At 38.4% G+C, this 12,346-nt stretch overlaps 1 protein-coding gene across 1 annotated transcript in view; it reads left to right on the top strand.

Moving 5' to 3' along the window:
• Positions 1–12,346, top strand: part of LDAH (lipid droplet associated hydrolase) — a 101,023-nt gene that overhangs the window by 26,178 nt on the left and 62,499 nt on the right. Inside the window, exon 3 of the mRNA XM_072332916.1 lies at positions 1,254–1,388. Coding sequence (XP_072189017.1) covers positions 1,254–1,388 — 135 coding nt within the window. The remainder of the gene's footprint in view (positions 1–1,253; positions 1,389–12,346) is intronic.

Consider the following 12,346-nt stretch of genomic DNA (forward strand, 5'->3'; position numbering starts at 1 on the left):
ATCTTTTTTTTAATTCACTTCAAGCTTGTGAAGAGATACTTAGAAGCATGAAAGAATGGATACTTTTTTTTTCCCCCTTTCTAAATCTGTGTCTTCAGTAAAAATAATACTGTTTTAAGATCGGTGTTTTTTTTGTTGTTGTTGTTTGTTTGTTTTATAAGATAAAAAGAAAACCTTTGAGCATCTGAGATGAGTCTATTACATATAAGCAGGGGACTAAGCTGCGTAATATATGACCCAGGGTGAAGGACTTTGATATTCTGTCATGTGTCGGTACTGGAGTGAGCTTCTGAATACGTCTGTTCTGGTAGACTCAGGGTACCTGCTAAACTGCTACTCTGGAGTCAGTAAATGCTACTTTGGAAACCCTTCATTGAGGGAATGGGCCTCTTTGGAGAGCAATGAACTTACTTTGTGCTATCTGAAGAGCAAAAGAGAAAGCCAGATGCCCACTATTTGAAGGGAAGAAGTGGGATAAACTCGGTGTTATTTCTGTATGCCACTTCTATGCGTACTAGTTTGACAACAGCCCGGACTCTTTCCCAGTCACCACTTACGCTGGGCCGCTCTCTGTTATTTCCATCAGACTTTTACAAAGGATTTTACACAGTTTTAATGTTTGTCTTTTTTTTTCCTTCATACTCTTGCAGCAATACATTTCTGTTATTTTGTGATGCCTTTGTCTTAAAAATTGAATGACTTTTTGCACAAGCTTCCTCTTGCTGTTGATGATATCCAAACTAAGCATTGCTGGTATACAAGTGAAGAACGTGCAACTGAGCAGTCCTGTCTATGATGGTGGGCTTCCTTGCTATCTAAGTAATAACAAGAAACCAGTGGGACTACCCTGAGAGAGGAATAAATTAATAGGAAGAAAATGCGCATTTTTATATAAGTGTGGTTGGAGATTTCTTTGTATCTGCCCAATTTTCATGTTGTAACTTGACGAGATACATGAGCGAGCTGCTTGAACTTTAAGAGGAGATTTTCTCTTTAGCAGAGCTTCAATTTTAGCTTCTACATTACATTTTGATCTTCAGCGTTTTCTATAATATGCTCCTCATTTGTGCCATGGTAGTGGAATTAGGACAGTTCAATAGCATAGTCCCTACTATTGGGAGAACAGAAATTGGAAATGTATTGGAGAAATTAAATTAACAAGTTCATACATAATGCCATTTAGTTTGCTTTGAAGTACATTGCTTGCTTTTGAACGGTTAATATTGACTGTGCTGGTGTGTTTCTTTTGGCAGGTAACCCTGGGCTGGCAGGTTATTACAGGACCTTTATAAAGGCGTTATATTGTGGACTAAATCAACAGTATCCTGTCTGGGTTGTGAGCCATGCTGGACACTGTAAGCCTCCTAGTGGTATGGAGATGATAGAAGGTACTATACTGTAAATCCTACACACTGATGTTTGTCACACCCCTCTTTTATTGTTTTTTCTGCATAACTTGTTCCAAAGATGTTGAGTTTTTTATTTCCTCAGAACAGTCTTATGAAAAGGGAAGTTACTAAGGAAAAGAATATTTTTAGGTCAATTAGATTTGTTAGTCAAATAAAGTCTGTGAAGAGCATAGCAGAGTTTGCTGTTTGCAAACTTAAGAGGAAAGAAGGATTATACATTGATGCATTTAGAACAGTAATCTATGAACTTCTTTGATTATGCACCTCCATCAGTAATGGATGTTTTTGAGTGTGCCAGTTGGAAACTTTTCAACAGCCCTTCAACTCCTTTTGATAGGAAACAAAATGTTAGTTAAAGCTAACACATATCAGTGAACCAATCCTGAAATTGCTCATTGCTAGTTTGAGACTTACAGCTGATTCAGTGCTGTGTTACGGCCATCACAGGGACTAAAATATATAGTCTTGCCTCAAGTTCCTTTAAAAGCACGTTAAAAATGAGAGGTCGGATAGCAGCTCCTTGAAGCTAAGTTCCTCCAATGCATTCCATCTGTTTTTTTTCTCTGGCCAGCTCTTGTCAGTAAAGGCAGGTGTACATACCTGTATACAGCCATATCTTAGAGTGGTTTAATTCTCTGGACATTTGTTCTGACTCGTTAATAAATAGAAAATACAATGTCTCAGACCAAAATAAGAATAAGAGACCATGGCTGTGGTTTTGTTTCTACTCAAGACAACCAAGGTGCTTTTCTTTGTAGCAAAATAAGATCAAGAATAAAAAGTAAAGTGAAAACAGAATTAATTATTTACTGATTTTTGCTCATATTCTATGTATGTGAAGTGCTATGGAAATACAAAGTAATGTGATTTAGATCTTAGAGATACAGTTGAAGAATTGAAATATAGTTGATAAAATGGCTAGCAGATGGCCATGTCTTAATGATACAGGACTGCTCACATGATATTTTGTTGTTCATGGTGCATCTCAGGAATTTTCTAAAGTGTACATTGAAGTTTTGGGCTGTAAAGAATCATAACAGGAATAAAGACTTTTATTGATTTAACAAAGCATGACTATCCCTTGAAGAAGATTCTTTCCTGTATTTTCTGTTCTTTCTGAATCAGTATTGAGTAGCATTTGAATGACAGGGAAGCTGGAATGACATTCTTAATTAAAAAGTTGCAAGGTAATTTTCTAGTCCCATCTTTTATGTCCCATGCACTGCAGACAATAATTAATGTGCCTTCCTGTATTTAAAATGTGTTAAACTGTTCTTAGTTCATTGTGCGTGACAAAAAAGGTAGGTAGGCTGCCAGTTCTATCTTGGAATTACAGTCCATCAAAAGATTGTTTCTGTTGATTTCTCTTCAGCAGAGAAAGTAGGATCATTGAATCCTAGAATCATAGAATTACCCAGGTTGGAAAAGACTTTGAAGATCAAGTCCAACCACAGCCATAACCTAACCATAGTACTCTAACTCTTAACAACCCTCTGCTAAATCATATTCCTGAGCACCACAGCAAAACGGCTCTTAAAAACATCCAGGGAAGGCAATTCAACCACCTCCCTGGGGAGCCTATTCCAGTACTTGATCTTTGAAGACCATTTTGAAATTGAGATACATCATTAAGGAGCAATATAGGAAAAGAGTCAGTAAGTCCGAGAAGACATTCATTATGCAATCCCAAATGTTAATGTTAATGGAAAACCTGAAAGTCCCGTGCACATAATTATATGGTATATTGATTGCTTCTTAGCTGTGTTCTTTACTGTTGCTACTCCTCTGAGTAGTCAGTTTGTCCAGCCCCTGACTGCTAATGAAACTGCAGAATTGACTGAGACGCTGCCTCTAGCTGAGGTGACATTAAAATACCAAAAACATTTAATAAAATCATTTGTGGAAACCTGAACTTATACTTGAGCAAGTTAATCATCTCCTTGGTTGTTAGGTAGTTGTCCACCAAATAAGTCCACTCCAATAAGGCCAAGTGTGGGGTGCTGCACTTGGGTCGGGGCAGTCCCACATATTTATACTAACTGGGAGAGGATCTCCTTGAAAGCAGCCCTGTGGAGAATACTTGGGGGTCCTGGTGGACAAGATGCTGTACATGAGCCAGCAGTGTGAGCTTGCAGCCTGGAAGGCCAGCTGTGTTCTGGGAGGTGATTGTCCCCCTCTGTTCAGTTCTTGTGAGGCCCTATCTACAGTACTGCGTCCAGACCTGGGGCACCAAGAACAGGAAGGACATGGAGCTCTTAGAGCAGGTACAGAGGAGGGGAACTAAGATGATCATAGGGCTGGAGCACCTCTTCTATGAGAAAAGGCTGAGGGAGCTGAGCTTGTTTAGCTTGGAGAAGAGAACACTCCAAGGAGATCTCATGGTGGCCTTTCCAGTACTTGAAAGGAGCATATAAACAGAAGATGGAATGGCTGTTTATGATGGTGGACAGTAATAGGACCAGGGGGAATGGTTTTAACCTGAGACAAGGCAGGTTTAGGTTAGGTATTAGGAGAAAGTTTATCACACCGAGGGTGGTGATGCACTGGAACAGGTTGCCCAAGGAGGCTGTGGATGCCCCATCCCCAGAGGCAATGAAGGCCAGTCTGGATGTGGCTCTGGGCAGCCTGGTCTGGTGGTTGGCGACCCTGCACATAGCAGGGGGTTTGAATTGTGATTCCTTCCACCCCAGGCCATTCTATGATATAAGAGCTACCAGCTTTTTATTCTGTCAGTATTAAAACACCTCAGAATTAGCATCTGTGGTGCTCTAGGAGGTCTTTGATCTTCAGATCTTCATGGTAGGAACACACTGGAATGTTTTAAATTGAAATATGTGAGAAGCAGGCAGCCCTAGAGATGCTGCAGTACTCCATTTACTGTAATACTTCTTTCCCACGTGCCACGTTCAGTTAATTATTCATACAGGAGCTATTATCAATGCCTGTAATTATGCAAATGAATCCTTTGAGTGAAATGTTGGCATTTGGCATTGTTTTAATCAGTTCTGCTTAATTCTAAGCATGTGTTGAAAAATCTTGTTCAAGTCAGAATCAAAACTAAAAAAAAAAAAAAAAAAATAAAACTTTCCCATATGTGCAGTATTTTCTAAATTGTTTTATTATTTTCTTTTCTGGCCAACAAAAATGTTATCAATTTTAACTGCTCATAACATCATGCTTTATTGGCCATTTATTTATTCATAATGGTTACTTAAACGCTATTCAGACGACTCTTGTACCACCTAAAGCACAGCTCTGTATTCCTTTGCCTTTGATGGAGTAGTGACCAGTTTTTGCTGGTGTTACTCAGAAGAGGGCTTTGCCTCTACTTTTGTTATAGCAATATGACAAACAGGTTCTCTGTTTTGTTGAAGGTTTGTCACTGCATCTGTCAGCATTGTGTCTGTATGTATATTATTTTTAAAATACTTGAAGAGCTTTAGAATCTATTCTACCGCTTTATCCAAGCAATTCCCCTGTTAGAGCTTTGTTTATCAGTATCTACACATAAGGTTAATATAATTCTAATTCAGGGACATTTTTTTATAGTAACAATATTTGAAACCTGATACATTCTTCTGGATCCTTATCCACAAAACAGGACATTAGAGAAAAAAAGCCCAACATCTCTTGGAGAGTGTAATGTCTTCAGTGCATTCCAGGAAACTTTGGATGTAGGTTTTGAGATTGTTTATGGGTCATTTTCTGCCTTTCACTCCATGACTTAGGTATGTTCTTCAGCTGATACCATCTCTTCTAATTAGACACAGATGGCTGTTTAGTGAAGGGGAAAAAAACGTTTAAGAATTTGAACCCTATGAAAAGGTAACATATCTTCTGGTGTCTTGACTTTAGAAGGTGTGTCGTAGTTCACTGAAATGAGAGTGATGTGATGTTTTGCCATTCTATTGTAGGGAAAGTTAAAAAATGAAATGATTCAATAAACAAAATATTGAAATGGTTCTGATTATTTTCCCAAGAGAAAATGCTTAAGAATCCTTTAATACAAATCAGACTGAAAAATACATTTACATTTGCTAAATGACTGAAAATGGACAATCTCCATAACAGAAAATACTGCTCTCTGAAGGTTTATCAGGCCTGGGTTTGTTTCAATAGTTGAACCAAAATTTTATTCACTTATGTAGGTTACTTCTGGGGGGGGGAAAAATCTCTCTATAGATATACATATACATATACATATACATATACATATATATATATATATATATATATGCATATATTAATATTTTATATTTTATATTAATATTAAATATAAAAATATATATTAATTTATTAATTCCAATTTCTACTTGGGTGTAGAGGCCTTAAATTTAATTTTGATACCACAAAGCTTGCCAAAAAATGGTGCAGATTCTAATTCAGTCAATCCACTGTGTCATGGTAATTTGGTTTTTATTTCACTTCCTTTTCCAGTCATAAGGCTGAGGAACTATCAGGAGTGCACAGCAGAATTCCAGATGCAGAAAATATTCAGATTTGAAACTTCAGCCTCTGCTTGCTGAGGTTTTACGGCTTTCCTTTTCTTTAAGGAGAAACTTGGGTGTTTCGGGGTAACATAGAGTAGAGGGAGGCAGGAAATGCAGGTGGCCTCACACTTAGGAAGTCAGTGTCATTAATGAATTACTTATAGCTATAGTGCACCCTGTTACATCTCTTACCAAGATGTGGGCAAGGGCTGTTTGCTTTGAGAAGTGAGCAAGGACTACGTGGTTGCAGTGTTGTGGAAGCAGGATGCATGAGGGGCTCACGTTTCTTGTTGGATGAAGGAGCTTTTTTTTTTACCTCCCTTTGATACAGCATGGGACTGTTCTTTTGCTTTAGGCTGGATATACTCTTCTTGTTCTGAAGATTAAATACTATGTTTTGTGGAGTAATACGGCAATTAAAATCTTACTTACTACAGCTCTCAAATTATTAGCAAGGTCAGGTGGCTGCTTGGTTGCTAAGTTAACCACTGTTGGGTTAAACCATACAATAGACTCTACTGAAGTTCTCTAGGATTGCTGCTGTAGTGCTTCTGTTTTTGTTTTGTTTATTTAGTGGGTTGTTTGTTGGGTTTGTGGAGTTTTTTTTTTGAGAATAAAACTTTTCAGACATATTACCTCCGAGACTCCATTGACTAATTGACTACTGTCTACATCATTGAGAGAAACTTAATCCTCCAGTTAATCATGAAGAGACTACTTTTCATAGTCCTGAATGCACATCGATATGTATTAAACATGATCACATTTAAATCTGTTCATGTGTAGAGCATGGTTCAAATTCAGTCGCTATCTTTCAATAGAAATGATGTTAAAAAGCCACAGGTAGTTTCATCTATGATCAATCAGCTTTGTACCCGTAATGCTTTAGTTTCCATTTCAGTTATAATGTAAAACTTAAGAGGAAAAAATAAAGTCATCACAGAATCTTTGGCTTGATGCCATACCTGCTCTGCTGGGTAGTTCAGCCAGGTGACTGTGAATAAAACCTACAGCGTTTTCATCACAAGGGTTAGAAAGGAAACTGCTGTCATGATTTTAGGGAATGAGTCTGTCAGTTTTAAAACAATTTAGCAGTGCGAAAGGCATAAATCATAATTTAAGGTGGTTAATTTGACAGAAATGTGTTTCTTCCCCAAAGGTAGACAATTTGCACTCAGTCTTACTTTCATGTTGTTACTTAAAACGTCAGCAAGTGATAAGGAAATCGGCTGTATTTTAGGAAAGTACAAAGTGAAATTAGACTTTATCTCTTTGGCTTTGCTACTGCTTTTAATACAACCAGGTTTTTACATGTTTTCTTCCCCCCAACTTTTATTGCCCATCATGACACCCTATGGAATAGGGCATCCTTTTTTTTGGCCAGTGAGGGTCAGCTGTCCTGGTTCTGTCCTCTCCCAGCTCCTTGTGCCCCTCATCTCCTTGCTGTGAGAAGCTGGAATGTCCTTGGCTTTGTGCAGCACTGCTCAGTGACAGCTAAAACACCGGTGTGCTGTCATCACTGTTTTCATAAACAATGCATCATACAAGCCTCTTCAAAGAAAATTCAACTTTATCCCAGCCAAAACCATGACAGAAGCTAGAATATAATTTTGAAAACTTCTTACGATCTGCCATTTTTGAAGAATACGAGTTAAAGATGGAACAATGTTATGTTTGCCTAAGTGGTGGGTCATTTGTTCCTTAAAATAAGAAGGATGCTGGTCAGTGTTATTATATCATCTGGACCTGCTTATTTCAGGAGGTTATTCCAGATGCAAAATATAGCTGGTGCCACTATGATAGGAAATGCAGTCTTGTTATTTAGTATTACTTGAAAAACTTACCCTTATTTGAACCTTTCAGCCTTTGTCTATATCAGTTCTAAATACAATTTAGGGATAGATTTCCTAGAGAAATTAGGGCTGATCTAACAAACCAAACATTTTATCGTGGTTTCAGCAAAGTGTTGAGTGCTTCAGCAAATGTCACCCATTGATCTGTTCAGTTACACCTTGCTGCACGTGGCTGTAAAATCCCATATTGTTATTTCTGTTACTCTATAGCTGCATATCCAGTTACCTTCTTACCTGCTCGCTTGTTCTGCTTTCCCCCTCTTAATTCCATGCTGTATTCCTTGCCATTTTCTCCCACCCCTAAAATAATTCTTTTTACTCCCTGTCTTTGGAATAACACAGGTTGTCTTCCTTGGCCAGCTGTCTGCCTTTGCTCCAAGCTTCAGCTCTCCTTTATTTGATCTCAACCTCTATTTCTCTACTTTTATCTGTTTAAACTTCCCGAACTTCTGAAATGCTGTTTTCAGTAGGTGTGACTGTTAGACTTACCTACTATGGCGCAATGTTTTATTTATCACGCACCTATTGAATCCGTTCCTATTAAATGACATCCAGTATTTTTTGTTCATTTCAATGCTCATACAATTGCCACTATCCTTTCTTTGTTTCTTGTTGTCATGCTAGATGTAGCCAGTCTTGAAGATGCACAGCATATCATTATTTCAGTTTACTTCCACTGTCAACCTGTGTCAACACAAGTTGTTGTTGAAGTGTGCTTTTTACCGAAGTTGCTTTTTGTTGCTTCATTCAGTAAGAAAGTCCTGTGCTTTAGTTTCAAGACTGTATTTTCACCGTGTGAAACTGGAAGATGTTAGGTCTGGCCAGACTCAGAAAGATCTTGATACTGATGTGCTTCGCAGTACAGAACTACCTTAGGGAGCAACGCCCTGTGTGTGTGTTTTTTCTGGATGGACTCAAACATCACATGCCTCAGGCTGATGGTGCAAGATAATTCAAAAACCAGTAAAAAACATTTACCCTTGTAAAACTCAGTGATATTTCAGACCATATGTGAGATGAGTATTCCTAAGGGAAACAAGATAGACATATGAAAGAGTACCACCTACCAGCCAAAGCACGGCAAACAGACTTCTGGGGGCATGAAAGTGGGATGTGTTGGACCTGGACTGATTTTTTGCAGCCTAGCTCAGTAAGTCAGCCAGATAATGGAAATGGTTCTCTAGTCCCCCATCTCTCTCAAGTTCTGTTTGTTTTATTTTGCTTTTTGTTATTTTTGTTATAAAAACACTGAAAAATCTTATAAAATGCACTTTCTGCAGTTATTCAGCTTGACAGTAAAGCGCAGTCATTCAGATACAGAAAAGCCCATTTATAGTGGATATTAGATTTGGCTAATGTATGTAAAAATGATAATGGAAGTAAACATTGGCATGGAACTTCACAATAAAGCTGCTTAAAGTTGCTTGCTTTGTCTAAATTAAAAGCAATCAACACAACTTTGTCTCAACACTTGCGCTATTATCTCATTATACTCAGTAACAGCTGCTCTCACCAGGGGGAAGCAAGTCTGGGAATGCAAAGTAAAAAGATGTCTCTCAGAAATGTCTTCATATAGGAATTTCAATGTTCTCCTGTATGTTTTGAATCAAAAATTCTTTTTTAGTTTATGTTATGTTAGTCCATTGTGTCAGGCTACACCAATACTAATTTAATTACGCTACAGCTTCCTTTCGACAACAGATTAGATGTTAAAGAAGCATATACCCAGCAATCGGTACAGATAGCAAAGGAAATCATTAGTTTAATCTACAAATGAAGGGTTGTTTTTCTAATAAAGAAAATACTGCCAATGACCACTACAGTGGCTTGAGTAAATGGTAATTTATTTGTAGAGGATACCTTTACAAAAAGTAATTACTCCAATAAACACTAATGAGCGGAATGTTTATCTTAAAAGTTGCATGAACAGTTCCTGAGGGTACCAGGGCTAGATGAAGGTCTAAGGGTTAATCTAAAACACAGCGCTTTAAAACCTGGTTCCTGGTGTCAGTAGGAGTTCTTCAGTGTTTATTGAACATTCTTTCACGGTTTCCATCCCATTTCATTGGCATTTTATCACTCGCTGATACAAATTATCCAGGGTTCAGTAATCAAATGAAAGATTGGGTGAAGCATTCAGGCTTCAAGCAATATATCTTTAGGGGATGTATTTTCTAAAAGATTTTCCCATCTTAGACCCACAAACCGGAAACCTCCATTTTTAAGCTTCCAGTTCTCTTTAAACGTTTTCAGATGGCATCATCCAGTGGTAACAAATTACTGTGTTTTGCTGTAAGAACAAAAACAATCACATGGATTATTTGATTTACAGAATTAGATTTCTGACTATGCAGCCAAGTTAAGCAAGTAATCCTCCTAGATAATTTAGTCACTTTTTTAGGCAGCTTTCTGTCTGTCTCCATGTGAAGGTAAAGATTAAACCTTCCACTGACTGCTCCATCTTAACACCAGTTACACAGTCTCAGTTGCTGCTTCTCTCCCCAGTGTTTGTATAGGTTGTGTTGGAAAAGGGAGGTGGTACTTTAAGTCTAAAACGCTTGGGCCAGTGTGTTGTGTTCACTTATGGTCTCTGAGGATGAAATGCACCTAAGGTGACCCTGTGCTAACTGCTTGGTCACAGTGATGCCTTGTACCTTCCCTTTCCTAAGCTTTGGTATCATCACTGACCTGTCAAGTATCTTTTCCAGGTTTGTTTTCTTTCCTTTCGATACTTTCTCATGACGTGTTCATGTGTTGAAACCTTTCTCCTCACTGTTATCACTAAGTAGTATGGGGATGTCATCCACCTGAAAGGAGCCATGTAGAAGAGGAAGAAGTGAACCCCTTTCCAGCTCTGAGCTCAGTTTCCAGTTACATTCTTTTCCTGTAAAAGATTCAGTTCTGAAAATTCTTATCCATGTTCTAAGTCCATTACAGTTTGTCCTTGGATATCCTGGTGCTGCCTTCTAGAGTGAATGACTGGTAAAGGGACAGATACAGGACTGGGGGTGCTTTTTACTTTGCTTTCCCTCATGGCACCTCTTCACACAGATGCTGATGCCTGATTCAGGGGCCCTGTCCAGTGTTGAGGTTGTCAGTGTTACAAGGTTGCAGACAGTATTTTCCTCCTGTAACCTAACTATTCCTCTTTGCTGTTACAGTGCCCTGATGTAGACCACACCTGTGAAAAGGCAGCTACCAAATGCAGAAGCGTATGTGGGCTACATTATCAGACCTTATGAGAATCCTCCTAGGTTAATATTCTTCTTAGGCAATAAGCAGCCCCTTGGTTTTGTTCAAGACAGGTATCATCACAATCTTACAACACCTTATGGGTCTCACTGGCAATAGCATTGTGACCTGTGGGTTCCATGGTCACTGGCATCATGCCGTTTTCACTGCAGTACATCCCCAGAAGTAAAGATAAAGTAAAACCTTTGTTCTGCCTTCAAGGGATCGTGGTCTCCTGGTCATAGAAACACTTGTGTCTGGGATTTCTCACTCATCCTTTCAGTGCAGGGCAAATGGAGGTGTTTTCATTCCAGGAAAGCCAGGCTTGCAGTAAGATATAGAAAAAAAACATTGTGCTATTTTCAGAAGCTGATGTAAAATGTGCTGCTTTGTCTTCTCTTTTCCCATTCACTTATTAGCCTATCTGTGATCAATTTATTTCATACAAGCAAAGTGAAGAAAGTGGAAAACTTTTTCTTTCTTTTTGGGATTCAAGGCAAGACAGCAACAGGAGCCTTTGGTGGAACACTCTCTGGACAAAGCAGTTTTTCAGATGCATAGTAACCGAGCACAATGAGTTGGATTGGTTATTTCATTTCTTATTTTAATTATGGTTTCTGATTTGCTTGTTCTGTTTCTTCATAAAGCAGGATTTTTTTTCAACTAAGCTATGTGGAGCAGCCCATGATTGTACTACATCAGTGATGTGGTTAGTCTTTTGTCTTGGCCCAAAAAATGCCACCTATATTTGTGTAAGGGACAAAAAATTTGGGGAGTGTGTGTGGGTTGTTGGTTTTCTTTTTCTGCTTCATAGTTTTCAGGATGCTTATCTTCTTCCCTTTCTTAGAAAAGCAGAATAAAAGTATATTTTGCCTCGTTGTTGCTGAGGAATTCCCAGATCTCATGTACAAGTGGATCCTGGGACAGACTTCGAGTCGCTCTCTGACAGTCAGATGAGTGCCTGCATACTTAGCTGCAGTACTGTCATCCTCTGTGAGCAGGGTAGCTGGGCGTTTGGATGTCCAAACACTCCATTGTGAAATGAGGGAGGTGCACAGCATGTGCAAAGTGTGTTCACTTTAGTAGTAGCACTGGAAAATCTCGCCTCCAGTATCTTTTTGAATCATTGAAGGAAAAGAGAATCTATGATTTCTGAATAATTATCAATTTCAGGAATCTACAGCATATATAGGTTGGTTTTGTTTGTTTTTGCCTAAGAATTTCCCATGCATACACAGCAGAAAAACAAACAAAATTATGTTATTTCTCTAAAAACCAAAGTCTTCTTCCCCAGGAAGATTAACTTGTCGACTAATCTCAGAGCAAACACTTTATTTTAATCTGTCATTGTTTTCTGACACTG

Source organism: Excalfactoria chinensis, chromosome 3, assembly GCF_039878825.1.
Source record: "Excalfactoria chinensis isolate bCotChi1 chromosome 3, bCotChi1.hap2, whole genome shotgun sequence".
NCBI classification, from domain to species: Eukaryota; Metazoa; Chordata; class Aves; order Galliformes; family Phasianidae; genus Excalfactoria; species Excalfactoria chinensis.